Source organism: Lepidochelys kempii, chromosome 2, assembly GCF_965140285.1.
Source record: "Lepidochelys kempii isolate rLepKem1 chromosome 2, rLepKem1.hap1, whole genome shotgun sequence".
In the NCBI taxonomy this organism is placed as follows: Eukaryota; Metazoa; Chordata; order Testudines; family Cheloniidae; genus Lepidochelys; species Lepidochelys kempii.
Genome location: NC_136381.1, coordinates 105,581,356 through 105,609,042, shown reverse-complemented (window position 1 = coordinate 105,609,042; position 27,687 = coordinate 105,581,356). Strand labels below are relative to the sequence as shown.

Sequence of the window (27,687 nt, the reverse complement as noted above, 5' to 3'; positions counted from 1 at the left end):
AAGTTTCATGTAATTTAAAAACTACTTGCTTTCATCAGACATAAAAATACAAGTATCACAGCACACTATTCCTGAAAAATTGTTTACTTTTTCATTTTTACCATATAATTATAAAATAAATCAAATGGAAAATAATATTGTACTTACATTTCAGTATAGAACCATATAAACAAGTCATTGTATGAAATTTTAGTTTGTACTGACTTCGCTAATGCTTTATATGTAGCCTGTTGTAAAACAAGGCAAATATCTAGATGAGTTGAGATACCCCGTGGAAGATCTCTGTGCACAGGGGTACACATACCCCTGGTTGAGAACCACTGCTGTAGTATCCTAACATAAAGAGGATAGATCGCTCTTTGTCCCTATGTAAAGCAGAAAGTGGCATTTTGATAACTATTTAGATGGGTAATTGGGACAGAACTTATCTAGTAAGGCTATTGGCTTTTAGTTGAAAAGGAAAAATGATGAGTAGAGACACTGCAGTAGAAGCTTAGTGAGTTGGCTGAAATAAGGTACAATAACTATGTAGCCCACATTGGAAGAATGGGGTGCATATAATAACCAGAGGACTGGATTCTTTGGTTTGGCAAGGCTTGTCACCTTAAAGTGGCAGCCACGGGAGCATAACCCTTGTGTATGGGGACCTGTCTGCTGGCAGAAATCTGGCAGAGTTGGCTGGATGGTTTCCTGGTCAGTGCCACCCTTCCATCACTAAAGGGAAGGAGGGGTATGTTAGGAAATTTCGGTCCATGGGTATGGCACTATGAGGAAGGGACATAAATTAGGGTGGAGTGTTGAATCAAGCCCTAAGACAGACAAAAATGTGGTGATAACAGTGGCTAAGGGGTAAGAGAAGAATGAAGGAGGAAATTAGTTGTAAAAAGTTGTTAAAGCTCAAAACAGTATAGGCCCTGCCAATACACAGCACCTTCTCCTTAATGAGTGTCTGTTTGTTGACCTTCTGGATATGCTGCAAAGCCTATTTGTTTGAGCAGGTACTGATGGGGAACTGATGCACATGAGGGCAGGATTTCTGGGAAAGCATGCTGGTGATTAAACTGTACTGATCACATGATGATCAAATGATGTGGTCGGAGGGAGAAATGGGGCTGCTTTGGACAGTTTGTTTTATAACTCCTATTTTGCTATGTTTGTTTTTTATAATATATATAATCTCAAAGGCATTCAGAGCTAGGATGGGCATCCTTTAGTGTAATATTGGATAATGTATAAATAAAAGATTGCTGTTGAAAGGCAGCAAATTGTATAAATAGATGTGACTAAGGGAAATATTGTACATGTTTGCAACTGGTAAATTTGGCCATTTCCATTCATTCCAGTAATTGGGTCATTTTAAGCCTCTGAATATGGTGTTAATGTAGGAGATAATATAATAGTCTTCTTTTGTTTTATTTTCTTGCAGAGATTTTGCACAGAAACTGGCCAATGCCCTAACCCATAATCCTAACTCAGGACTTCATACAATTAACCTTGCTAGCAACCCTCTTGAGGACAGAGGTACTATAACATTTACATTTTTCCTTTTATACAGTCAGAGTAATAGGATTAGTGCTACTTCATTCCCCTTTGCCTGAATAATAGAGCATTGTACTTGGTGTAATTGCATCGTAAATATCTGTTGCTCATAGGTCAGTGAGAATTGCTTTTCTTCTTTTAGTTTGTAAATGTCAATTAGTTTGAGATTTACCAATAGGTGTTGAATGGTTTTAGTGTAACCATGGATTTAATTAAAGTTGGGCTTGTTTGGCTTCACAGAGATCACTTTTAAGATAACTGATGGGGGGTGAAGCACTGTGCCTGGGGTGGAGAGAGAAGAAAGGGTTTCAAATACTTTATTCTAAAAAGTAATAGAATTGGTTTAAGGCCCATCTGAGAGTGAGACACAACTTTGTTCCTTGCGTTATATATTCCAGATATTTTCTAGTAGCTAGAACTACCTCTTTAATTCATCTGTGCATATATAAATATTTCTAAGTGCATTGAAGCTGTCAATTTTTTGAGCTCCCTTCTAGTGTTCAATATTGCAAAAAATTTAGCCCCATCAGTGCAGCCCTTACACTGAGCATCTACATAAGTCTGTCCCTTTTCAGCAAAACAAGAGACAAGCACATGCTTAAAGATTCAGCTTTGCTGAATCTAGGCCCTAATTTCCGAGAAATTTCAGTTTAGACTCAAGTCACTCCCATCTCTTCTTTCTCCTCTTTCCACCCACCACCCTAAAAACTGAAAATTGTATTTTTAAATTAAAATAAAATGTTCAGTCTAAGCTTGATCCTGGAAGTACCCTGCCTATGGAATTCCTGTTTACTTCACGTAGGCATTTCATGCAACGGGCATTCTCATGATCACATCCTTAATACATCACTTGTAGGGCTGCTTGAAAAACAGGAATTCTGTTCTGTGAAACCTTTTGTTTCATATTGTTTTTTGAGGAAACAATTCAAAACAAAAAAATTTCATTTATCACTGGAAGACGGATGTGGGGGGGTTAGTCTCCCCATCTCCCTTTCTCTGTACAGTGGGAAAGGTGTGTGTCGGAGATCCCCCCACAAATTTGAAAATGTTTTAGTTGGATTCTACTGTTTCAAAATGAATCAAAATTATTTTTTATTTCAAATTGTTTAGTTGAGAAATCAGAATTTCAAACAATGGGAATATTTTTCATGAACATTTCCATATAATTTGAAAAGCCTTTTTTGAACAATTTTGACCAGCCAAAGCTCTTTGTAGTAACCACATTAACTTCTTTACAATAAATAGTCATGAGGAAGAAAAAGGCTGTCACATTTTGTACAAGTTGTTGATTTTGTTTTTTAATAATTGAATTTAGGTTGGTTAAAAGGAAAGCTCACTGTGTTTCTTTTTTATTTAAAAAAAAAAGCATAAGCAGACTTGATATAATGGAAGATCTTTTGTCTATAAGTCAGGCTGGGTATTTCACATGCTACAAAAAGAACAGTTCAAAACATACAGAAGTAATGACGTACAAGAGAAAATGTAGGCAAAATAGTTAATTATGGCTGTACAAACTTGGATTTTGACCAGTTTCTTCTTAGTTAAATCTTTTCGGCTGAACGTTCAGTTAAAAGTTTAGTCTTCTTAAAAATGCGGAAATTAAATAAGTTACTTGGCTATTTTAAATTGCAGAGACATTAAATATAATTTCCGTATGCAAATGTTGCATTTCATTCAATTCAAAATAAGACCTGTTCAGGAGTTCTGATCTCTTTTGTGTGCAAATTGTACTTGAGATTGTGTGCGCGAATGGAAGAAACAATATGACTTTGTCATAAGAAAGATGTATGCAAAATCATAGTTAATTACAGATAGGGAATATGGAAAACATCTCTGTTTTTAACTTGTCACATCAACACGAACTGGAGTTTACCAGGTTATTATGTAACAATCAGAGTATTCAGTAGTAGTAGTAGTTTTCCGTTGTGTGAATGATAAGGGAGGGAATGAGTAATTTTCCACGGTTAAAATTGATTTTTTTTAACCTTATTGAGCGCAAGTAAATATATTGTATGATTACTCGAATAGAAGATCAGAACAGGTGTTTGTGTGAAGATAATGCCAAAATAATATTTTATTTGCTTGAGATTTAACAATTAGTGTCTGTTTAAAAAAAACCGTGCTGAGTGTAATGGCTTTGTACTATGAACAATGCGTTAAATCATGGTTGGATTCCCTTCATTACACTGTCAGATTTTGAGAGGTACCTGTGGAGTGTATTGGCAGTCTAGAAATGAAATCCTGACCCTTCTGGCTTGAATGGGGCCAGGATTTCACCCTTGGTTTCTTTTAAACACCTTAATGTTCAAAATCATCTCTGTACTTTTGTCTTTTTATCAAGCTCTCCTTGTATTCCGGGTTGCAGCTTGGTTGTTCTCTCCTGCTTTGTTACTGGAACTGACACCGGTTTTGTTGTATGTTGCCTGAAGGTGCAGTCTGATTTAAAAAATTCAGTCTCCTGCTGCTCGAAGACTTGAATGGCTCCACTGAGTTTGTTTTTCTCTATTATTACCTTTCCTAGGTCCTAGCTCACTGGCTCCCAGGGCCTCATGCTGATGAGGCTATAAGACAGGGGTGGGCAAACTTTTTGGTCTGAGGGCCACATTGGGGAATAGAAATTGTATGGTGGACCATGAATGCTCACAGAATTTGGGTTGGGTTGCCAGAGGGGGTGAGGGCTCTGGTTGGGGGTGTGGGCTCTGGAGTGGGGCTGGTGATGAGGAGTTTGGGGTATAGGAGGGTGCTCTGGGCTGGGACTGAGGGGTTTGGAGAGTGGGAGGGGGATCAGGGCTGGGGCAGGGAGTTGGGGCATGGGGAGAGGCTGAGGAGTGCCGGCTCTGAGTGGCGCTTACCTTAAGCGGCTCCTGGAAGCAGTGGTATGCCCCTTCTCCAGCTCCTATGCAGAGGTATGGCCAGGTGGCTCTGCATGCTGCCCCATCTGCAGGCACTGCTCCTGCAGCTCCCATTGGAGCACTGGAGGGGGCCATTGGAGTGCGTAGGAGCCAGAGCGGGGCCATGCTGTGGCTTCCGGGAGCCACGTGGTGCAACCACCGACCCATCGCCCTGGCTGGAGGACAGGGGCCAAGCCCTGTGCTGCGGCTCCCGACCCAGCACCCCAGCCAGGAAAGGGAAAGCCCCAGACCCCACTCCCCAGCGGGAGCTCGTGGGCCATAGTTTTCCCACCCCTGCTATAAGATCTCAGCAACTAATGTGGGTGATGCTGACTGGATTAGAAATTTCGTTGGCTGTAGTGTGAGAGAAGGGGAAAGGATATTTGCTACACTCCAATAAATAGCCCAGGTGCAACAGAACACTATTTACTCTCCTCATACTGCCTTCCCTCCTCCTTTCTGCCCTTTTAATATCAAAATCATATTTGGCTTTTAAGCCTCCTGCAGAGAACCAGCTACAACCAAGAAGTGGAGAGGACCTGCCAGAGAACATAAAATCCTGAGGCTGTAGCTTAAAAGCTTTTAATACTTGAGTCTCTTACTTCAGTGGAGCTGAAGAGATTTGTAAAGTGTAGTTGGGAAAGAAAATGTATCAAGGATCCCAACCCAGTAGTCACTAGAATTAAATATGACCCAGGATTAGCAGGTCCAAAATTATACCTGCATCATCTTTAATGTTTTTTGCAAAATTTGTGAGATTCTTTGCATGGGTTTTTATGTCAAGAGAAATATTTTGTTTCTGCCTTCAGTTGGGGTTGATTTTTATTCCTGATCTTAGTGTGCTGTATTGAGTCTATTGTCACAAGGGTTTTTAAGCAATGTACAGACACCTTATCCATACAAAAATAACCACCTCTTTTTTCAAACAAAAACGGAAGGAAATGTAAAATAAATTTCACTAGTTAATAAAATGTTTAAAACATTGTCAATCGGTGCTTCATTGAAATTTCTCCAGAAGCAAATGTTTGTTAAATAATCCCAGGTATTTTTCACCTTGTTTTCTCTAACAATAAATTCCTACAGAGGTGAAGTGCAGTTACTTGCATATTCTCATAAAATAACCTGAATTTGTTCTTGCAATAAGTTGGTGAATACATCCAGTTACTATTGTATTTTTACAGTAGCCAAAGTAATGCATCCTCATGGCAACAACTTAACCATATACACAAAATATGGCCTGGAGTTTTGGACAGTCTGTGAAAGCTCCATGTATCGTCAGTATACATGCCAACCGCACTTTTAGAAACAACAAAAAAACCTTGAAACAAAAATTCCACAAATGTCTGAAGTATAACCACTTATATACTTAAGGTAGATAGATAAAACCATATGATAAATATAGAAAAAATATTTCTATGTCCATTGAAGTAAACTTCAATATTAGCTTTTTTTTATTATCCATTTTGGGTTTTGGCACAGAGGCAAGTGTATTCTTTTTAAAGAGATATATGTTCCCCCCAGGAAAGCTTAGCTGGATTATAACCTGTGATCTGGTACAGAGAAGTATATGTCACACCTCATTGCATTGCTGCAGTTTACTTGTTGATAGATTTCTTCTGGTAATGAATATTTTATAAATTGGTTCAATCGTTACTGAGCAGGTGTCTCCTTAAATATTCCATCACCCATTTAAAAATAGAAAATACATTTATGGAATGCAGAACCTCAGAGTGAGAAATTGGGCTTTTGTGTTTCTTCTTTCAGCAAAATGGTGCTGAGTAATATAGTTGGTGCCAGAGCCCTAATTCTTTTTTTATTCAGGAAATGGTCTATTATGTGATTTTGAGACTGTATAACAGCCAGTATATATTTATCAGTCTAATTAAATGAGATAAGTGACCATTATGACTAGAATGGAGGCTTCAGATTCCTAAAGCAAGTTCTCTGCTATGTTACCTGCATCAGAATTATTTTATACAAAACACACACTGCTCTGCAGTACTAGTTCAGCTGTACAAAATACTTCAGTCCTTTTTCAGCAACGCCTTTGCCTGTTTATCTACTGAAGAAAGGGTTTGACTCAGTTAGGAAGAGAGGTCAAGGTTAGCTAACCTATATTAACGAAACTCTGTTGAACCTTGACCTTTTTTTCAATAGACCCAAAGAGATCCTTATTACTGGGGAAGCTGCACATTCACTACTGTTGTATTTAACTTCATTATCATTTTCCTGTGGCGGAACCATAAAGCTCTCAAACTATCCATGTGCTGACATCATGGCACACACATTACCTTCTCTTTGACCCTTGGTCCTCAAAAACTTAAGCACGCACTGGGTAGCTTTAAGCATGTTAAAGTAAAAAGGACTTGAGGTGGTTGTCATCTACATCTTTGGGCCAACCCTAGAAGAAATTGAATTGTGTTTGTGAGGTGTTGAACACCCTACACTCCTTTTACTTTCACTGTGTGGTCTATTTTTATACCAGTGGTTCAGAATCCTGAAAGCCACTTGCCATCAAAAAAACTACAAACTTTTACGCTCTTTTTTTCCCCCCTTCAAACAGGTGTGTCCTCTCTAAGTATCCAGTTTGCCAAACTCCCGAAGGGACTGAAACATTTAAATTTATCTAAAACCTCATTGTCACCTAAAGGTATGTTTTGTACTTAACCCTGCACTTTTTCTCTATTTGGTGAATGAGTAAAATGAAACATTTTTGGTAGTGATGGATCCTGTTGTTATATAATTGTAAAATAATTTCTTGTGTACTGGATTATTTCTCTCTGTCTAATTTGCCTACTTACATGGCTGACATTATGAGAGTATCTGAACCTTATTTCTTACCCGTAGTAGGCTCTTCAATTATGGGCCTGATCCAAATCCCACTGAAGTTAGATGGAAGCTTTCCACTGACTAATGTAACACCGACAGACCCCAGTATTCGGCAGGCAGGATCAAACTGGGGCCTCTGGAACTAAATGCATGAGCTAAAAGCCATATGGCTCTTAGCTAAGGCTGTAGAGCAATCTCATTAATCTCTAAGTGGTCCCGGTGCCACTAGATGGGACAGAACACCACACCCAGGAGGTGTGTGGGTTACATACTTCCCATAACTGAGGAAGCGTGTCCTGAGCTTCGGAGACTTTCCAGTTGAAATCCTGAATGAGGCCCCACTTGTAACACCAACAGATACTGGTCATGGGCGGGATTGAACCTGGGGCCTCTGCCTCATGCTAAATGCATGAGCCTATACCGCATGAGCTAGAAGCCATATGCCTCTTAACTAAGGCTGTAGAGCAAACTCATTAATCTCTAAGTGGTCTTGGTGCCACTAGATGAGACAGAACACCACATCCAGGAGGTGTGTGGGTTACACTTATATAGGATTCGGATCAGATCCTATATTATTGAAGAACTGTCTGTGTTTAGCTTTTTGTTGGAATAAATATATCTTGCATTTATGGCTTAAGAAGAGGTCTGAAGCATACAGGGTTTTTTTATAATAGCTTATACTTTGTGTTAGCTTTACAAATGGCATTTTGAAAAGTTTATCGAAATATCCTTTTTGTAAGTCACATTTGTAAAGTAAAATGGTTTGTGGGTGACTGTTTAAAGATTGCTTTGTGGTGATTGGGTCATTTAGTTTCTTAATTCACAAATTTCTCACTTAAAATAATTGAAGAATGTATAACCACATGAAATATTGTGCATCACTTGTTTTTTCCATCCTGGGTAGTGAAACAAAAGAGATTTTAGATCTTCCTTTAATTGTCATTTCACTTGTAACAGTAAACCAAGCTGTGTTACCATTTTAGATGTTGCTTTTTGATGTGGGAGCCCCCAGTGCTTCTAACTTTCACAGGCTGATCTTTTTTTAAGAAAAGCTCTATCCAACATATTTCTTCAGCATACCATTTTAGTAGATGGCTCATGAAACTACTGGGGGTGGAGGCAACTCTGCACCTTTGAAAATGGACCCGCTACTAGCGAGTTGCCTTTAAATTGATTTGACATTTGTTGTTGTGCAGTGTGTTTTGTATTATGATTCTTACTAGCCCAGTCATGAGGCATGGTTGCTGGAATTTTGGTTCTTTAAAACCTTATAAAACTTTAGTTCTGATCATTGTGTTAGTAGTCTGTTCTTGGTGACAATCATTTAATCAAGGAATTTTGACCACCCTGATATTTATTCTTGGGATAGGAGAAAACTCCAAATATTTACTCAAGTCTTTAGACCAAATCCAACCCTGGCAAAAGTGCACACAGCTTCCAGTATGTTCAGTCACCTCCTGTACTCTTCCTCACTTGAAGCTCCATCATTTGGTCCAATGGCATCTACAGTGCCATTTGGGATATTCTATCTGTTTCCCCCATCTCAAGAACAGTTGTCAGATTAGTCAAGACCGTTCAACCAAATGTTAATCAGCAAGAACAGAGTATTGAAGCAATGAACAAAATCAAAGGGATTTTTGTGGTTTATTTTTACAAAGGTCTTAAAACAAAAGCAGAGTCCATCTAACATGCCTAATGATGACCTAGTAACAACCCTAATGCAGACTGCACTGCAATGATGCTCAAATCTACAGAGACTAAGACCTTACCACTGGATATTGTGCTAGAGTAACCCTTCAATATTCCTATTGAAAACATGCCGTTCTGACTAAAACAGCTCGCCTAATGATATGACTTATCTTGCTGTTCATGAGAGTTTGTCTATATGTGCGGTCCCCTCAAAACAGTGAATTTCCTGCCTCCCATACCTCCACCTCTTCACTACTTTTGTGCTGTCTTTACAGCTCCTTTTATCAGTCTGCTCTCCCTTGACTTAGACAGCATTGCATTAATTTAACCTTGTTTTGCATTTGAAGGTTATCTTTGAAACCATAAAGGTTAGAACTATTTTTGTAATAAAAGCCTATTTTTGAAGTGAGTGATGGGACTCACTTGAGAAAGTTTCCTATTCAACACTAGGCAATTGGACAAGTGGATTTTTCCAGTCTTTTGCTTTAGGGAGATAATAAGCAGCACTTACAATGCTTTTCACTTCTTCCCAAAGCTCAGTATAACCCCTTCTTATTGTTTTACCTTACTACTTAACAAATACATTTGATTTGAGATTTCTTTATGAGATTGACAAGTGAACTGCAGGTAGCAACTTCCCAGATGATCTTTCTTTAAATATGGTGTTTCATAGTTCCTAACAGTTGTTAGGTCTAAGTGTGATGAAACAACATTATAGGCTTCATTCAGACTGAAGTAGGATCTCTGTTAATAGCACAGTATACAATAAGGGAAGTGCTAATAGAGGTTTAGCAATTTGGAGCTTTGACTCAAATAGAAAATTCCATGTGCTTGGTTCAATTAAATCTCAGCTTTTTGAACCTGATCCAGAGCTCATTGAAGTCAATGAAAAGGCTCCCATTGATATCATTGGGCTTTAGATCAGATCCAGTGACTTTGTCGTTAATGAAAGACTGATTCATTTAAAAACAAACAAAAACCCTAAAGGAGAAGTGATTCTACTTTTTAGCCTAGTGCCCCCCAACATTAACTAGCTCAAACATTGCTTCATTGTCCTAGTTCTCAGAATCATTTGCTGCTGTTGAATCCTATATTACTGTTGCTATTCGGATGGGCTATAGCATGGTGTTTGTGTGCGTGTACATGCGCACTGCACTGCTCCTTTCTACTTCGGTATAGTAACAACTGCTGTTAACACTCATTAAAATGGGCATGTGGCTAGAACCCATTGTGCCCAAGTAGATCTGTTAAAGATTAAAAAAAACTTGCGTTTTGTATATACAGTGTTCCAGTCCTGCAGTTTGCAGGTGGAATGTGTTTAGTAACAAAGACTTACCATAAAAAAAAAATTGCAGAGTGAAGAGTGAATATTTGAAAGCTTGGCAGATATATTATCATGTACTGACTCTTTTCAGAGAGAGGCCCATTTCCAAAAATAATCCCTGAAGCCAACAAGCATGCTACTGTACTAATATTGATCTCATCTTAATATTTTGGTGTTTGGAAAACTAGAGCACCAAATCTAAACATCTGTGGCTCCTGATTTTGCCAGCTTCTGCCTCATATGTTCCTTGGCAAACCTATGTCCTTTCTAGCATTATGAATTTCAACGTATTTTTAACCTGAAAGATGGGCACTTCTATCCATTGCCAATCCGTGTTTATGAAATGGTTGTCTAGTCTGAAAAGCTGCCGACTGTTGCTCAGCAATTCAAAGCACTTGTCTTCTCTGTTGCTTTGACCAAGCACTTAATAAAATCCATCCTTCTATTATAGGAGGCAATGATGCTTGTGTGTCTAATGGATTTTCTCAGGTACTTACTGATTGAGAGGCAGCCTACAGCCATCCGGAATGATTCAAGAGTTCAGTGATAAACTACCATGCCTAATATGCAAGTTACATTTGCTGGAGGTGTCCACTTCATCTCTGTTTTAAATAACTTAGGAACCCTTTGAAGGGAGTGCTGATTTGTTGGTTCTTGACACACAATTTTTCAGTTTAATACCAAAAGTATTTATTTGTTCTGAACAGGATTTAATACTGTACATCAGTGTGTTCAAATATATATTTCCTGATATGTTAGTTCGTCAAATATTTTTCTGAAATTACCGGTGAATACATAATTTAAATGTTTGAACTTCTATGTCTTGTCAACTGCCTTTGAAGTAATAGTGAACTATAATTGTTAATGTATTTGCCTTCTGCAGATGTTTTTGTTTAAATATTCTTGTTTACAATAAGATGTCTTCACATTACTTAAAATATAGTTTGTGTGTAATGTTAAAAAAAAAAAAACACTAGAATTGAGCTAAATACATGGTACAGTAAATGTATCAGAAGGTTGTTCCTAAGGATCTGGTAATACAGGTTAAGGGCCTGGTCCTGCTAGATGTAGGGAACCCCTAATGAAGTCAATGGGAGCTGAGGGAGCGTGGCACCTTTCAAGACTGGGCCCTGTAGGAGAAAAATAAATCCTAACAATTCTGATAGCAGGAGACCATTGATATTTGACAGTGTGTTCACTGAAACTGTGTCCTGACAGGATTTATGATAATTCTTTATTTAGCCCAACTAAGTTAATATTGACATTTTGTTGCAGGGGTGAATAGCCTTTCCCAGTCACTGAGTGCCAACCAGCTGATTGCTAACACTCTCACCTACCTTGACCTCTCAGGGAATGTTCTCCGGGGTGATGATCTCTCCGTATGTGTTCCTTATTCTTCTGATTCCTGAAAAAAAGTATATATTTAATGTAGTGTGAGTGGGGAGGGAGGATTATTTTGGGGGGGGGAATTGTGTTAATTTAACTCAAGTTCTAGTGGTGATTAAAATGACACAGTGATAACATTGCCTTCCAGTTGTGACGCTGCCTGGTATGGGACAGAGCTAAGAGAGCCAGTCTCGGGTCAGACTGCCAGAAAACAGGGCATGTAATCCAAACTGGTGGTATATTCAATCCTAAGATTTCGTCAAGCCAGTAACAAATGTGTGCTTCCAAAATACTATACTAGTTATTTTGAAGCCATTGACAGTCCCCTGCAGGACCTCTAGCCCCTCATGTACCACCCAGACAAACCAGACTTCTGTCATAAATGATTATTAAAACCAAAACTCACATATATTAGGTTCTTCTAGTTCCAAAGAACCAGACCCCAGGTCAAAATATACTTCAGATCTTACCCCAAAAACATGCTGGTAGCCAATCCTTTAGTAACTAAAAACTAAAGGTTTATTAATATAAAAGAAGAGCGTTATTAAGAGGTTAAAATGAAATCATATACATTACAGTTCATTTCAGAGTTTGTAGATCAGTATAATAGCAATGATGTTAAATCTGCCATCTTGCAGTAAGTTTCTCTGGTTCATCCCATATATTGGGGTCCTTAGCCCATTGTTCAAAGCTTTTCTTTGCTAGAAATCGTAATCCAGAGATGTGGAGCAAGAAAGAGGCAAAGGAATGATGATACCCCCGGTCCATGTGCATGGAAAGTTACTGTCTCAAACATGGAGTCAGGGATCACATGTTCTACATGTCCTGCTGAGTCATTGGGCCTCCACTGTCTATGTGCTCTTGCTCTCTGAGGTGTCCTTGGGAGGGGCTCACTGGAAGAGTTGATTCTCCTTCATGGCCCATCAATCATGGCTGGCTAGTCTGGATGTAAATCTGTCTGGTGGGTGTTTGAGATACAAACACAGCAAGGATTCATAACTTCATACACAATGATAATACACACATATAAACAGGATAACATTGTTCAACCAATCAAAATTTTTCCAGTGATACCTTACAAGGCATACTTTCCATAACATCTATCACAACTGTGCAACAGTGGTGATACATCAGTGTTAATACTTCAGTGTACACATGGTCATCTTTCCTTCTATACAGTGTCACACTAGTATAAAGGCAAATTAAGTTTTAAACTTCCCATGCAGCTAAACTAATTCACTTCACTTTGCTCCTATGCAAATTCTCACATTCTGCTGATCAGTCAGAAAACTGTCAATTGTGGCAAACTCTGGTGGTCATATGACATAAAAAATTGTCCACTGAATACCACATTAAAGTAACCAAATTCAATAAATTGGTCTGGTCTTTTGTGTTACTGCCAGTGAGATCCAGCATTGTTTCATTTTCGGTGTGTTGAAGGACACTAGGCTCAAAATAACATTTTATTCAGACTTTCTTCTTCACATCCATCCCAGTCTCACTTATTCACACGTCCTCGGTGTCCAGGCTGGGATACCTAAGAAATGAAGTTTAAGGAATTCAAAATAAGCATTACAAGAGTCCATTTTCACTTGACACACACTTGGAGTATACAAAATAAAATGCCTTCTGGCTTTATGTGAATTCCACCCCAGATTTTCCTTGGTATCTGTTAGACATTCATATACACATTTACAAAACACATCATCCTTTGCTTAAGAGAGCAGAACTCTCGGGTGAAGAACTAGAAGAATGTTGACAAATGAGAGCCTTTAGAGAAGCAGCAAAAATAAAATAAGGGAATAGATTGGTTTACTTAAAACCACATATTTACAGAATTTATAATAAAATTAGTGTGCGTAGCTCAATCAAACAGTGGTTGAGGGGAAAGTGATAGCTGGCTGCAAATATTTTAAAGGGTGCAAACACCAGAAGGGAGAGACATTTTTAAGTGCCACAAGGGGATGTATCTAGTATAGGGGTAGGAAACCTATGGCACGCGTGCCAAAGGCGGCACATGTGCTGATTTTCAGTGGCACTCTCACTGCCCAGGTCCTGGCCACCGGTCCGGGGGGCTCTACTTTTTAATTTAATTTTAAATGAAGCGTCTTAAACATTTGAAAACCTTATTTTCTTTACATACAACAGTAGTTTCGTTATATATTATACACGTATAGAGAGAGACCTTCTAAAAAGGTTAAAATGTATTACTGGCACGTGAAACCTTAAATTAGAGTGAATAAATGAAGACTCGGCCCACCACTTCTGAAAGGTTGCTGACCCATGATCTAGTATATTAATGAAATGAATTTTAGCAATGTAAAACTTAAAAGTATTTTCATGGTATTGCACCTAACAGACAGATCTGTTAAATTGTGGAATAATTTTCCAACAGAAGTGATGGAAACTCCATTGTTTGCAATATAAAATTAAACTGAGGGTTTGTCTACGCTGGCAATTTACAGGGCTGTAACTTTCTCACCCCTCTGAGCGCCACAAATTTCAGCGCTGTAACGCCCTGGGAGCTATGCCCCTCGTGGAGGTGGGTTTTTTAGAGCACTGGGAGCGCTCTGCTGTGACTACACAAGCCATGTTAAAACGCTGCCACGGCCGCGCTTTAGCATTGCCAGTGTAGACTAGCCCTGAGCAAAGCACTGGAAAATTTACTGTAGGGAATATTCATGCATTGGTACTAGAGGGGCTAGGTGACCTAGTGTTGTAGGGATTTGATTTTTCAAAAGTCCTGAGCACTCTTAACTCATCTTGACTTCATTTGGAGTTGCGGGGGCTCAGCACTTCTGAAAATGAGGGCCAACTTTTCTTAACTCTAATTTGTTTGGTTCCTAGACATTAAAAAAAAAATTGTCAGATGTAGCTGGTGCCTTTACCTAGGCTAGTGCATAGGTAATATATCCTTAATATTATAATACACATCATTCATTAAAATATTATGTTATCAGACCCATTTTACAATATCTCTGAATTGATCTAAGGCACTGGTAATATGTGTTTTAATAAAGTCTTGTCAGAAAGAATTATAAGGTTCAGACACAACTTAGCTGCCGGCCTAATGCAGTAGAAAGGGTTGACTTAAACTTTCAAAACTGATTAGCCTTTTTGGAGTATGGGTGCAATCTGGATGGCATTCTAATCTATTCTGAACTAAAATTAATTAGCACTTTCTGCAAAATGTGTAGCAAATTGCCGGCTACTCAAGATAAATCAAGCTATGAAAGTCAAGAATGCTATGTGGTAAATGTGATCCAGGCAGCATTCTTTTCCTGTCATTTTAACAAATGTTTTACTTTTGAGGGCTAGAAGATAACATCCATTCAGAGAAAATAGCTTCAGTCAAAACTGTTGGAGTCCAATTTAAAATAAATGTCTGAATTTTATTTGAAGAGATAAAATAAAAATAATTCTGTGTAATATGTACAAAACATAATAATCATTTTTTTTTTCTTATTTGAAGAGCTTGTATAATTTTTTGGCCCAGCCAAATGCCATTGTTCATCTGGATTTATCCAACACAGAGTGCGCACTAGACATGGTAATCTTATTTCTTTTGATGGTTCAAAAAAACACCATTAGTATACCAACAGGTTTATTGCATATAAACCTACTTTCTTTATTTCTCAGGTGTGTGGAGCTCTCCTCCGCGGATGCCTTCAGCACCTAGCTGTGCTCAGCCTGTCCAGGACAGTTTTTTCTCACAGGTATGGGTTTAAATATAGTTATTTCCAACTCCTGGAAATATTTTATTATTCTTTTTTGCACTTCTGCAGCAGTTTTCTTATGTGGACCTCAAGCAGCTTTAGACTTTCAATTAAGCGCTGTGTGACAGAGATATTATTTATCCCCAAAGTATATTCACCTGTGCAACAACTGTTTCTCTGCATATAAAAGCCAAGGCCGGTGTTAGGGGATAGCAAGCAGGGCAGTTTCCTGGGGCCCTGCAAAGCTAAGTTGCTCAGGCTTCAGCCCCAGGTGCAGGGCTTGGAGCCTTGGGCTTCAGCACCATGCAGTGGTGCTTCAGCTTTCTGCCCTGGGTCCCAGCAAGTCTAATGCTGGCCCTGCTTGGCAAAACCCCTAAAAACTGCTCGCGGCCCCTGAACCCTGGTTGAGAACCACTGGAATAAGCTGTCCTACATAATATGCTCGCTCTGATCCTGACTCAGCAAAGCACCTATACACATACTTAACTGAGGTAGGTAGTGCAATTTGAAATGTGACTATTCCCTTACTTATGGTTAAGCATATGCTTAAGTGCTTTGCCGGACTGGGCCCTCAGTCAGGCCATAGACTCAACAAAGTGGAGCCCTGCCTTGTTCTATTTGTTCCTTCCCATACCCTTTGGAGCCCTGACTGTTTCCTTTCCATTCCCTCACGTGGAGCTATTTGCTAGACATCAGTAGAACAAGCTATCCTGCATAATATGCCTGCTCTGATCCCGACTCTTTCCATACTCACATGCACATTGAAAATTAAATCCACTTAGGTTACACTTGCACATACACATGGTTCCAGTGAAATGTTGGCAGACTGTAAGTTTAACATGAAACAAAAACCCAGGGCACTCGCTCAAGGTAAAATTTAATAGCTAAAGCATATTGCTTTCACCCCCCCCACCCCAGAAATGGCAGAAGTTTTCCCTCAAACTATCAACAGAACAAAACCAAAAACCACTCCTGAAAGCTGAGCCCAAATATGCAAAATTTTAGCCTAAAGATAAAACTTTGTCACCTGTAATTGTCTGAAAATGACCCTTTGAATTGATATTCTTGTGTAATTCTAAGTGTAGGTGTCTACCTGCATTACTATTGTTACCATTTAGATTGTGGTAAAGCCCATCCTGTTCTAGGCTCTTTCCAAACACTGAGGAAGACAGAGTTCCTGTTCCCAAAAAGCATTAGTACTGTACCAGGGGAATTGACTTATCTGCTTGTAGGCACAATATTCCAGAACTGCACTGAAAATCAGTGTTAGCTAAAAAATTAAACATTAATTTTCAGTGCTTTCTTATCTGCTTTTTTTTTTTCTTTTCTTTCTCTCTTCCTCCCTCCCCCCAATTGCAGAATAGTCCTTTCTTTTAGGGTAGAGCTGGGCATAAAAGATAATGTCATTTCACAGAGGATTTCAGTATTTCTAAATCTGGTTTTGTTCCAATGCAAAACGAAAACCAAAAAGTTCAAAAGTCTCTGTGAAAGGGAATGGAGGCAGGGACCCTGGAAGTGCTGGGGTCCCTGTTTTCAAGACAGTTCATCTTTTAGGCTGCCTCAGCATGGGGGACCTTGGGAGCCCAGACTGCTGAGCAGCTGAGGCTCCTAGAGTATCCAGGTGCTCTCAGTTCCTCATTAGCCCACCAGGCAGGCTGCCAGAAAACTAGGCGGAATTCCAGTGGAACCCTGTTGAAATTGAACAGTCTCTACAAAATGTTTGCTTTGATGTGTTGACCAATTTGGATGAAAAAACTGTTTCCTCTATCTTTCGGACCATCTCAGTTTTGGGGGCCTGATCTCATATTCACTGAAATCAACTGAAAAACTTCTGTTGACTTTAATGGACATAATGTGAGGCCCTAATCAAGCTGAAAACATAGTTTAGTAAGGAAGAGAACACTGATTTGAAGAAGAGAATTTGCGTTTGTGGTGGTCAGTACTCAGTTCTGCCCCTGACTGGCTCTGTGATCTGAGAGAGTCAATTACTCTCTCCAGGTCTCAGTCTTCCTTCTGTAAAAAGAAGACAGGCCTCCTTTACAGACTTGTTAAAGTTACTCTTATGAAACCTTTTGAGAGCTGGTTATGAAGCATTGCTTTTATTTTTATTCTAGGGGATTCAGACTCTGCCATGGTACTGTTTTGCTATTTATGTTAAAAAGAGTGGCAGATATTCTATCCTTTAGATTTTCAGTCTGCAGTGGTGCCCACTGAATATTGAAATTGGACCATAAAAACAATAGGAATAAATACCAGAATGGCCTAAGTACATTTGCTCCTCTTGAAACCCAAGTTTCACATTATATAGCTAGTATTTTTATTTATTGTTATTGGAAGTCAGTAGTGACTATTCTCCCCCTCCCCCTTTCCTTTTTTTATTGAGCGTAGTCCTTTAGAGGATATTGACTGACAGCACTGGAGGCAGAATCCTCTCTCTGGAGAGCAGTTATATCACAGGAAATAGCAGCGTAAGCTGCCCTGTCTTTCCAGATCAATATGCCTCAACACTAACCTGGAGGCATCACTTCTGCACACCTATTGCTTGGTACTACATTCAAACGTTAAACAATAACTGTCTCTAGGGGTGAAAAGTTATTTCCTTCTCATAACAATTTTGACCCTTTGCTTCTCTCCTGGTGTTGTGAATGCCTGTCGACTAGTAACTGGGCTGAAGTCACCTGGTTATTTTATGTAGGTCACCAAGGAACCATTAGTTAGTAATACCTTCTGAACAAGAAATGAGACATTGATGAATGCTGTTGAGTCTCCATTTTGATGCCTTTTTGTTTTTGAACTAATTGAAAGCTACCTAGATACGATTGTTAAAGATTAAGTACATTAAATACTAATAAAAGAGTGCTGCTGACCCTGACATCATGAATTTGCAGTCTGTTGGATGTTCAAATGTTGCTTTTTCTCCTCCCCCTCCCCCTCCCCCCCCAATTTACAGGAAAGGAAAGGACGTTCCCCCATCGTTCAAACAGTTTTTCAGCAGTTCGCTTGCTTTGATGCAAATCAGCTTTTCGGGGACTAAACTCTCTCCTGAGCCTCTAAAGTAAGTGCTGCATTGATTTTTCCTGTGACTTAAAGACACAGTTTGCATGGTTATTTATATACATGTCTAATCCTGAAAATGGAGAGGAAAGCAGATCATATCTGCACATTATTCAGAGCCCCATTTACACTTTGTCACTGAGAAAGTGAGTTTCATAATGGTCACCCATGCTGAACTAGCAGAGTTGGAATGTAACAGCCTGGCTTGCTGCTTAAGGGCTGGGGCTAGCCATCCCTGATCACAGAATGAGCCACACCTGGGAAAGATCAGGGTGATTGCCATATGAAGAACAGCAGGAAGCTGCAATGAAGGGTGCTCAGGAGTCAGCCAAGCCTGTTACACCTGGCACAGGCTGCTGCAGGGACCCCCTCCTCTCAAAGAGAGAAGCAGGAGGCCTGGGAGAAAAGTAGATGCAGAAACTGGAGGAAGCCATTTGTCTGCTGGCTGAACAGCACAGTGGACTCAGGCCATTCTTCTGCAGGAGCAGCAGTAGGGGCAGCAACAGCAGAAGGTACAGTTGGCCTTGCAGCAGGAAGAATAGATGGTTGGGTTTGGGGCCCAGAGGTGTTGCAGAGACCACCGCCACCTGCGAAAGATAAATGTCTTTGTGTGTTTCTGGTGTGGAAGACCATGGCTCAACAGATTTGAATACTGGTAGTGCTGTGGGAGGCATAAGAAAAAAACAAGCATGAGAGGTCAGGGACCCAGAGTAAGGGTCCATCCCAGTGTTTTAGATGTGGCATGGAAGAGTACATTAAGAAGGTCTGCCCCTTGCATAATGGGAAGGAAAAAGCCCTGCAGACCAAGAAAGAGTGAGGGAGAGTTGACAGGTGGAACAGTCTGTGTGTTCCCAGAAGTGTGTCAGTCCTGTCTACCTATAGTGAGAGAAGCAAGTTGGAACGGTGAACTGTATTTGAGCACAGGGGGAAAGAAAGCCAGAGTTGACTGCCAGGAATGTGACCAAACTTGGAGGATGCCCAAGAACGGCAGGGTTGTGCTAGTGTTTGGGAGAAGGGGGTGAACGCAGAGGCTGCGGTGAAAGTGGACATTGCAGTCATGGCAGCCCCTCTTAGAGCTTCCAAGAAGGCAATACAGCACTGGGGGGAGAGGCTTCTCTGATGGAGAAGGATCAGAAGGAACTTGGTGCCTTGAAGGAGAAATGACAGGCCCTGCAAGAAAGGGAGCAGTTAGCAGAGGAGCATCAGATGACTCTAGAGGAGAGAGATTGCCCACTCATTATGTTGAGCCAGTTGGACGGGGAGCTAGAGAATCTGAGATGTCAGACCCCACAATCATGTTGTCGACAACAGTGGAATTGTATGGTGTGGGGAAAGTAGAACTTTCAGGTAGAACTTGACCCGGGGTGGGCAAGGTTCTAAGTGGTGGGAGGCAGGTAACAGGGTGGCTCTTCCTTTAAGGGCTGGAGGGCTGGCCAACCCTAACTACAGAATGAACCACACCTGGGAGATACAAAAATGATTGCCCTATAAAGAGCAGCAGGAGGCCACAATAAAGAGTGGGTGCTCAGGCATCAGCCAACCCTGTTATGAAGCCTAGGCTTTCCCCTAGGTTTCTACTTGCCTAGCTAATATTGCTACACACTGCTCTGTCTACACTAGACTTCTAGAATGTGTTAGTTAGCTAACATATTTTCTAAATCCCAGTGTAAACAGAGACTGTAAGTTGACCTGCCTGGTTGGGAGACCGATTGTTATGGGACGGAGATGTAGGAAGCAGGCAGTAACTTAATAGGTGGTTAGCTAATGGACTGGAATTTAATATAGCTTAAAGGCTAAATCAGTGAGGTGGAGGGGGAGGTCTGGAGATAGTGATTGGGTTAGGGTTGGAGGAAAAACCTGGGATGGAATCAGCCCAGGAGAGAGAGAAAAGTGGAAAGGATAGGTGGTGGGGTGGGGAAATCACAGTGAATACCATAAGCTAAAGAATAGCATAGCTTCTTTTGAGATGCAAATTGATACAGGGAGAGAAGAGTAGATGAGATAAATAAGACATAGTTAATGAACCATCCTGGGGAACTGTGTAACCATTATCTTCCGTTCTTTCCATTCCCTCTATTACGTTCTCCTTTGTTATATCCTGTCTTAAGCTTTGCCTAGACTGGGAAAATATTGTATTAATCAGTGTTCTTGAACACTACTTACCACCTAGTGTAGGCAAAGGCATGGTGTTGAAAAACATATTAGTTATAGTTAACCCACGGGGGTGCTCACTGTATGGTGGATGTGGATAGCAGTGAGAGCAAAGGAAATGTGTAGCCATCAACACGGAGCAAATGTTGTTGTTCTTATGAAAAATGCCATGAGATCTTTTAATGTCCCTATAGAGAGTAAAAAAGATCAAAGACCCTAATTCTGCATATTTAACGTTTGGATGTGACAACTCACAGACTTAAAGTTAACCATGTACCTAAGTGTTTGCAGAATTGGAACCTAATTTGTTAAAGATGGTCTCAAAAAACCCTTTTCACAATACACCACATGGTATTTAATTATATACTTTCAGCAGTATGGTACTATTTACTGCAAACCCCCCCCCCCTTTTTTTTTTTAATTTAAAGCAATAAAATTGTTTGGCTGTTTCATTATTGTGCTGTTTCTTTGGTTTACGGTTTTCCCTCCGTCTGAGCTGAAGTGTTTCAAGGTACTTCCAAGTACAGTGAGTCTAAGTGCAACTTGATTTCACCCTCAAAGTTGAACGGTACAGTACAGATTGAATGGTACAGTTCCAAAAAATCCCATGGATAGTGTTTCAGCCATGATGGTACTTGGGACTCAGTGTGTTTTCAGTGCGATTGTTAGCATTTTTCTCTGAAATACGATTTTTTTTAAAATCTTGCATAAAATTAAGGGCTTGTCTATGGTGGGGTAATGAGCACTACATAGCTGTGAGTTCTTAAGTGCGCAAATGTGTTGTGCATTAATTGGTCCATGTGGACCTTGCTGGTGTGCGCTAAATGTTTCCCAGTGCACTTTAACATAGTGCGAACCAACAGTGCTTGCACAGACCAGTTAATGCACAACAGTTTCGTGCTCTTTAGAATCATACCTCCACAGGGCACATCAACCCAAACCCTAAAATTCTGGTTTAAATCATGAAAAGGCTATAAGATTAAGTCTGAAACTGCTGTTTTCACATTTACTGGGCTTTAGTTATTACAGAGGTCTCTAAATAGAAGATAACTTACTTAAGTAAATTGGAAATGAAGGCGAATCAAGGGAATTTGAGAAGTAACATGGTATACAATACCAATAATATTTCTGTATCATCTTTCATCTGTGTATGTCTAAGAGTTTTGCAAACATAGATCTTGCAACAGCTCTGAGAAGGAGGGGAAAATTCCCTTTTTATAATGTGAAACTAAGGCGCACAGAAGTTAAGTGACTTACCCAAGGTCAAACAGCAAGCCAGTGGAAGAACTTGAAATAGCGCCTTAAAGTCCTGACTCCCAGTCTTCTGTTCTACTGCTAGACTATATTCTCTGAAAAGTCGCTGTGAAGATGGTGCCATCTTAAGCAATTGATCTGCTGCTTGTACGTATTCAGTTATATCTGCCCGCTTTAGTGATTGAACATACGTTTAGTAGAGCTGGATGTAACAATTTCATCCAGGGTTCTCAGTTTGCTTGAAGTTTCAGTATGTCAGAATTTGCTTTAGTTTATAATCAGAATGAAACCAAATGTTAATTAAACTTACCATAAACAAGAAAACCTTTTCCTCCTCCCCCCCCGGCCCAATTTAGTTTCAGAAACACTGAAACATGGTGATCCCAAAACACAATATGTGAAATTGACCTTCTTGACGGTTTCACTGCCGCTAAATAGTGATGATCTCAGCAACTGCCTGGACTCCCAGGATCTGCAGCTTCGGGCAGCCCTGCTATGGTCTTCCTAGGTCTTCCAGGCTACTGGGCTGCCCTGGAGCTGTAGCCTGTGCTAGGCCTTCCATGCTCCCAGTTCCACAGCAGGGTGTCTGGCAACCCTGCTGTGCCGTGGAGCTCCAGCTGGAGCCTAGGCTTTCAGAAGTCTAGGTTCCCCACTCGGCAGCAGAAATCCTGGCAGCACTGCCATGGAGCTGGGAATCTAGCAGCTTGGAGAGCTCCTGCTCCAGCCAGGACTCTGGGGGCTGGCAGCTCTCTGCTGCAGAGCTGAAGATCCTGGAACATGAACTCTGGCAGTTTTCCAGTGCCCCATTCAGTTTTGCCTATGCATTTCCATTGAAGAGAATGGTTGCACAGGTGTTACTGAGGGCATAATTAGAACACAGTGGGGTTGCACAGGTGTAATGAGGACAACATTTGGCCTACAGTGTCTTTTATTACTGCTGATAATTTATGAGAAGAAAAGAATTAACACTGATTCTAAGATCCTAGGGGGTATTTACGGCACTGGCAGTATGCCATGCCTGCATAGTAGCTTTTGAGGGAGCTTTGACAGAAAATGGAAGCTTTAGGAAGCTGTTGCTGAGCTTACACAGCAGCAATTTCTCCAAGTTACTTTTTCGGCTGTTAAAATGAAAATAAATGAATTAATCAGTAGAAAAGGACGGAATCTACCGCTCAGATCGAGGGGCCGGTATGATGTGGTTTACATGAAGGATTACCTGGGCTCGAAATAGTGCTTTGAAATTCTCAGCATGGATAAACTGAGAATTGTCTGTATGTTAACATGTGTTTGAAATGCCATACTTCAGGGGGAACAGAATGGGTGAAGTTTATGTAGAAACAGCTGACTAGCAGTTGCTTGTTCATACTGTGAAAAGGAGTTTGCAGCATTTGTGGCATGTATGTGAATAAGCTGGAGGTCATTTCATTCACATGCTTTTAGGCTGTGACATCACCTGGTCATGATGACAATGGCATCATGCGCTACGGTAATGATACAGCTGAGTGGGGACTCCCAAGGCAATGACGGGCATGCCCTGATGATGGCTATGTTTGTGTGATGAAAGTAATACTGTATAATGCAATGTACCTTCGCCAAGTGAAAATGTAGATTTTCAAGTAATGGATGTTTAACTTCAAAAACTAAATACTATGTTCTAAGGGAAAATACTGTTGATCTGCTCCAAGGTTAATCGCAGCATGATTCTAGTGCACCATACACTTTAAAAAATATATATATATATTTCCTGCAAGTTTTTGGGAAATAGTCTGTGCTGTACTGCCATGATAGCTCTCTAATGTTGTAATCATTAATGTTCTTCTGATGAAAATGCAGGAAATGTGTCTGTGGTGAACACAATTAAACGTTGATACACAATCTGTTTTACTGTGTATTTATTTGCATTACATCCCTTCCGAATTCGCTGCAGGACTCTAACTATAACATAAAGAGTTACACGGTCATTGCCATTTAAGAGTAACATAATTGCTGTGTTCTGTTTTAATATGGCTCTTTGAATTATTGGTGGTGTTACTGCTTGGGTTTTGTTGTGAATTTGGTGTTTTATAATACTTCTAATCTTGATCTTTTTCAGAGCACTCTTATTAGGCTTGGCTTGTAATCCGAACCTGAAAGAGGTGTCTTTAGATCTCAGTAGCTGTGAGGTAAGAATACTGTATCAGAACAAGTTGGAAAGCAGCAATTACTTGGAATTACTCTTTTCCTCAGATACATGGAACCATTTGCTCCTCTTCTGTAGTTAAAAGATATAGAAAAGATCAATTATTTTTATAAAAATGAGCTGATATATATATATATATATATATAGTGCCAACCAAATAGGAGTAAAACTATTTGTGGTGGGCTTGGCTGGTAATGCTCATTGCAAAGATTTTTCTAGATGATGCAGAGCACTGCACTGTTAGAGGCATGGCATCCCCTGTAAAATGGAGTTGTAATGTAAAGTGGGCTTTTCTAAACCCCAGGCAACCTGAGCTGAATGGGTAGCAGCAAGCTGCATATCTTGAAGCTCTTACTGCAGTCTGACTCTCTTCTCCCCAATTTCTCTTTGAGCCCTGCACCCCTTCCCAGATTCACTCTCAGATGTTGTAAGAAACTCTGGTTTTCTAGTTCCAGTTGGAACCTCTTGTCGGAGATTATTGAAACATCTCTTTCACTTTAAGAGGCCTGGTTCAGATGTTCTTCGAATTTTTCCACAATAAATAAATAAAGCACCCTTGTTTATAATAATCCATTGGAAGTTTGAAGCTAGAGTTCACTACTTTGCTTCGGTTCTCTACCCTTTCCACAGGCTGGAGCTTGTTGTGTGCTGAGCACTCTTTTGAGGTACTTGGCATGCTATCTCATAGAACTACTTAGCATTGCTCAGGATAAAGACCCAGTTGCATTCACTAGATGGTTCCTATGAGTGCTGCATAGATAAAAGATCACTGAAGAAGTTGGGGAAAGGAGGAGAATCACTCACTCAGCAACTGTGTGGACTTTGCAAACAAATATGAGAACAAAAGAGTAGTCTGAACTTTAGTCCTCCTAAGCTTAGCAGTGAAAACCCCAGAGGAAAGAGCCCACAGTTTTTTGTAAAGGTGACTTGAATGTCCTAGTGGTGGGGCATCCATAGTGTGATATGTATGGAATGCTGTTTGTATCAATTTCAAACTAAGCTGTATACTGGCATCTCTGGACCAGATGCATAATGTCTTGGTAGCAGGGGTGTAGTTTGGGGGAGGTAGATGGGACATTGCCTTCCAAAATGGCAAGCCTCAGGCAGGCATGGAATTTGCTCCCTTCCATCCCCCCATGCAGCCCTGTTGGGCTGACTGGAGCTGCCCCGCCAAATATAGAAGTAAAACTATGCCTGTGCTTGGTAGCCAGTATGAAGAAAGGGAATTAATTAGTGGAGATTTCTTGAGAAAAGAGGATAGGAAAAGTTGAGGCTAGTTGGCCTGAAAATAAGTCCTCGTGAGCTGTTCTGGTTTGTGTGTGCTTTCACATGACATACCTATTCACGTTGCATCGTCCCCATCCGTCTGATTTTTGTGAGCAGTCAGAGCACTGAAATATACAAAAATCCTGCTCTCTGAAGTGCTTCTCGAGAGTAAAGCACACTGAGAGAGCAGAGGTTCAGCTCGCTACCTGCACCTCCAATAATCATATAAGCCAGAGTTTGGTTTTGGTGGGTCTCCTAAAAGAGAAGTTGGTAGCACTCATTTGGGGAGAACTGGTGGATTTTTTTCAAGATTTAAATAAAAAAGTATGTTTGACATATCTTAAATTCTGGGCCTGTCAAATCTGACTCTTCCCCTCCAAATAGGAGAGAGCTCAACTTGATGAATATAATTGAAGTGCAGAAATCCTTATCCTATGCTATGTTGTTGTCTGATAATTGATCACACGGTAAAGAGTGGGAATTACATTAGGAGTTTCCCTGATGAGAGAAACACAACCTATTTTTGAATGCATTTAGTACTTTGTTTTGATCTATTGTATTCTTTTGAAACCATTTTCTTTTAAAGAGCAGTAGTGTGTAAATTGCAAATAAGATAGCTTTCAAGTCAGGAAGAGGGAGGGAGGGAGGAATGGGGGGTGTAGTTTCAAAGTCCATTTTTTAAAATATGGAGTCCTGTTTTTTTTGTTTTTTTGTTTTGTTGTTTTTTTTAAGAGTAGTTGACTTTCGTGATTGTAAATTACATACATAATTTTGCTGGAGTTCACGGGAAGGAAGACACAAACGTGGCTTTAAGGGCTGGCATTAATGGGGGCAGTTTTTGGAATTAGGCAATTTCTGCAGTCGGTAGAGGAGAAAGCTAAACCACCAGGGCCTGGGGGTGGAGGGAAGCCCCTCAGTTGGGGGGCCATGCTATGTTGAACACTGAGCCAAGTCTGATCATGACATATACCTATCACCTTGTGAGCCCTCTTCCACATCTTGTGCAGAGAGGCTGGCCCCTTTCTCACCGCTGTCTTTCTTAATTAAACTGTCCAAGCCTGTACTGGTTCCTGACCCATGGGAAGACGTATATCCCAGGAGTAATGCCAGAGTCAGGAGAAGATGTTCTCTTCTACCTTCTGGTGACTTAAATAGGCTTCCTGCTTAGCTTAGTTTGAAGGATTGCTTCCCCCAAGACAAAATGTGAACTTAAAACAGCTGTAAAAGAGAAAATCAAGCCAGTCAGTCAACTGACATTTCTCCATAGTCCCTTGCCCTGACTTGTCTCCCCATGACTAAACCGCATCCATCCTCTTGTGTTTTTAAAAAAAAAGTTATGCTTGCAACAATCTCATCCATAATGTAGGGTAGGAAGCACCCTGACAGGAGCTGAGATTGGTTAGATCTCTGACCTGGTTAGACCTCTGACTCGCTCTGGATGAGCAATCAGCGCAGCCTTTGCCCAGCAATAAAGTCTGTGAGCCAGTTTCCCTCCTCTCTCCCAACTCCAGCTCCTGTGAGGGTGTAGCAGTAAGAGGCAGGAAGCCCTGATGCTTCCACCTTTGTCCTTCCTTCTCCCTGCTCATGCAAAGTTGTATACAGGCTGCAGGGCCGGGGGCCTTAATTCTGCATGGAAAGATAAATTTCTCCTTTCCGCTCTTTCTTTTCTCTTTTTATTTGCCAGCACATCAAATTTCTGGTGTACTAACTCCAATCCAGAGCTTGATTGTTTTATATTGCTAATTTTATTATGAAAACTGCAGTTTTATTTCTACCTGCTCAGCACTGATATATTTCACTCTTTTTCCCTTCTGCTTCACTTAGCTTGGTCACTGTGTAAGTACCCTCCGTGCATTACCTTCAGCATATTAACCGTTAAATTAGTAAGCACTTTGTTTTCACTCCCCGCATACTGGTACATTATAGCTTCTGCTGTGCTTTCTGCTTTTTAATTGCTGAAAAGCTGGTTCTTAATATGTGATGTATTGGTATTTGTTATCTCTGAAGTATGGACACAGGATGTGGGGTTTTATATCCTGTCATGGGTCAAGTTTACAAAGGACTGTAAACCTAATCTTTACTTTTGTACACTCTGTCTTTTGTGGGAGCAAATAATATAATTTTGACTCTCTCTGACTTTTGGGATCAAATGTTTCTTTACCCTTACATTAAGTAGACATCAATATTCTTATATTTGTGTCCCCTAAAATTGCAAATATAAAATTGTGGATGCAAACTTAAAAGCTGCCCTTGAAAAATTGTTCCTGTGTGTATTTAAAGCATGCACAGAATTGGCATTTAAGCCCTATTTTGGATGTAATTTTGGCGCAGAGAAATTGTACCATACTATTGATTGATACAGAATCCCTTTCGAGATTCTTATAAAGTTTTTTTAATTCAAAAAGAAAT

General features: G+C 40.2%; 1 protein-coding gene across 5 annotated transcripts in view; it reads left to right on the top strand.

Annotated features, from left to right (window-relative positions):
* CARMIL1 (capping protein regulator and myosin 1 linker 1) overlaps positions 1 to 27,687 on the top strand; it is a 256,105-nt gene that overhangs the window by 135,702 nt on the left and 92,716 nt on the right. For all 5 annotated transcript variants that reach the window (XR_012157297.2, XM_073331850.2, XM_073331849.2 and 2 more), the window contains 7 exons: positions 1,427 to 1,521; positions 6,994 to 7,080; positions 11,548 to 11,651; positions 15,131 to 15,208; positions 15,298 to 15,374; positions 18,325 to 18,429; positions 23,926 to 23,995. Coding sequence is in view for 4 of the 5 variants with exons in the window: in XM_073331850.2 (XP_073187951.1) it covers positions 1,427 to 1,521; positions 6,994 to 7,080; positions 11,548 to 11,651; positions 15,131 to 15,208; positions 15,298 to 15,374; positions 18,325 to 18,429; positions 23,926 to 23,995 (616 nt within the window). In the remaining variant the exon portion in view is untranslated. The remainder of the gene's footprint in view (positions 1 to 1,426; positions 1,522 to 6,993; positions 7,081 to 11,547; positions 11,652 to 15,130; positions 15,209 to 15,297; positions 15,375 to 18,324; positions 18,430 to 23,925; positions 23,996 to 27,687) is intronic.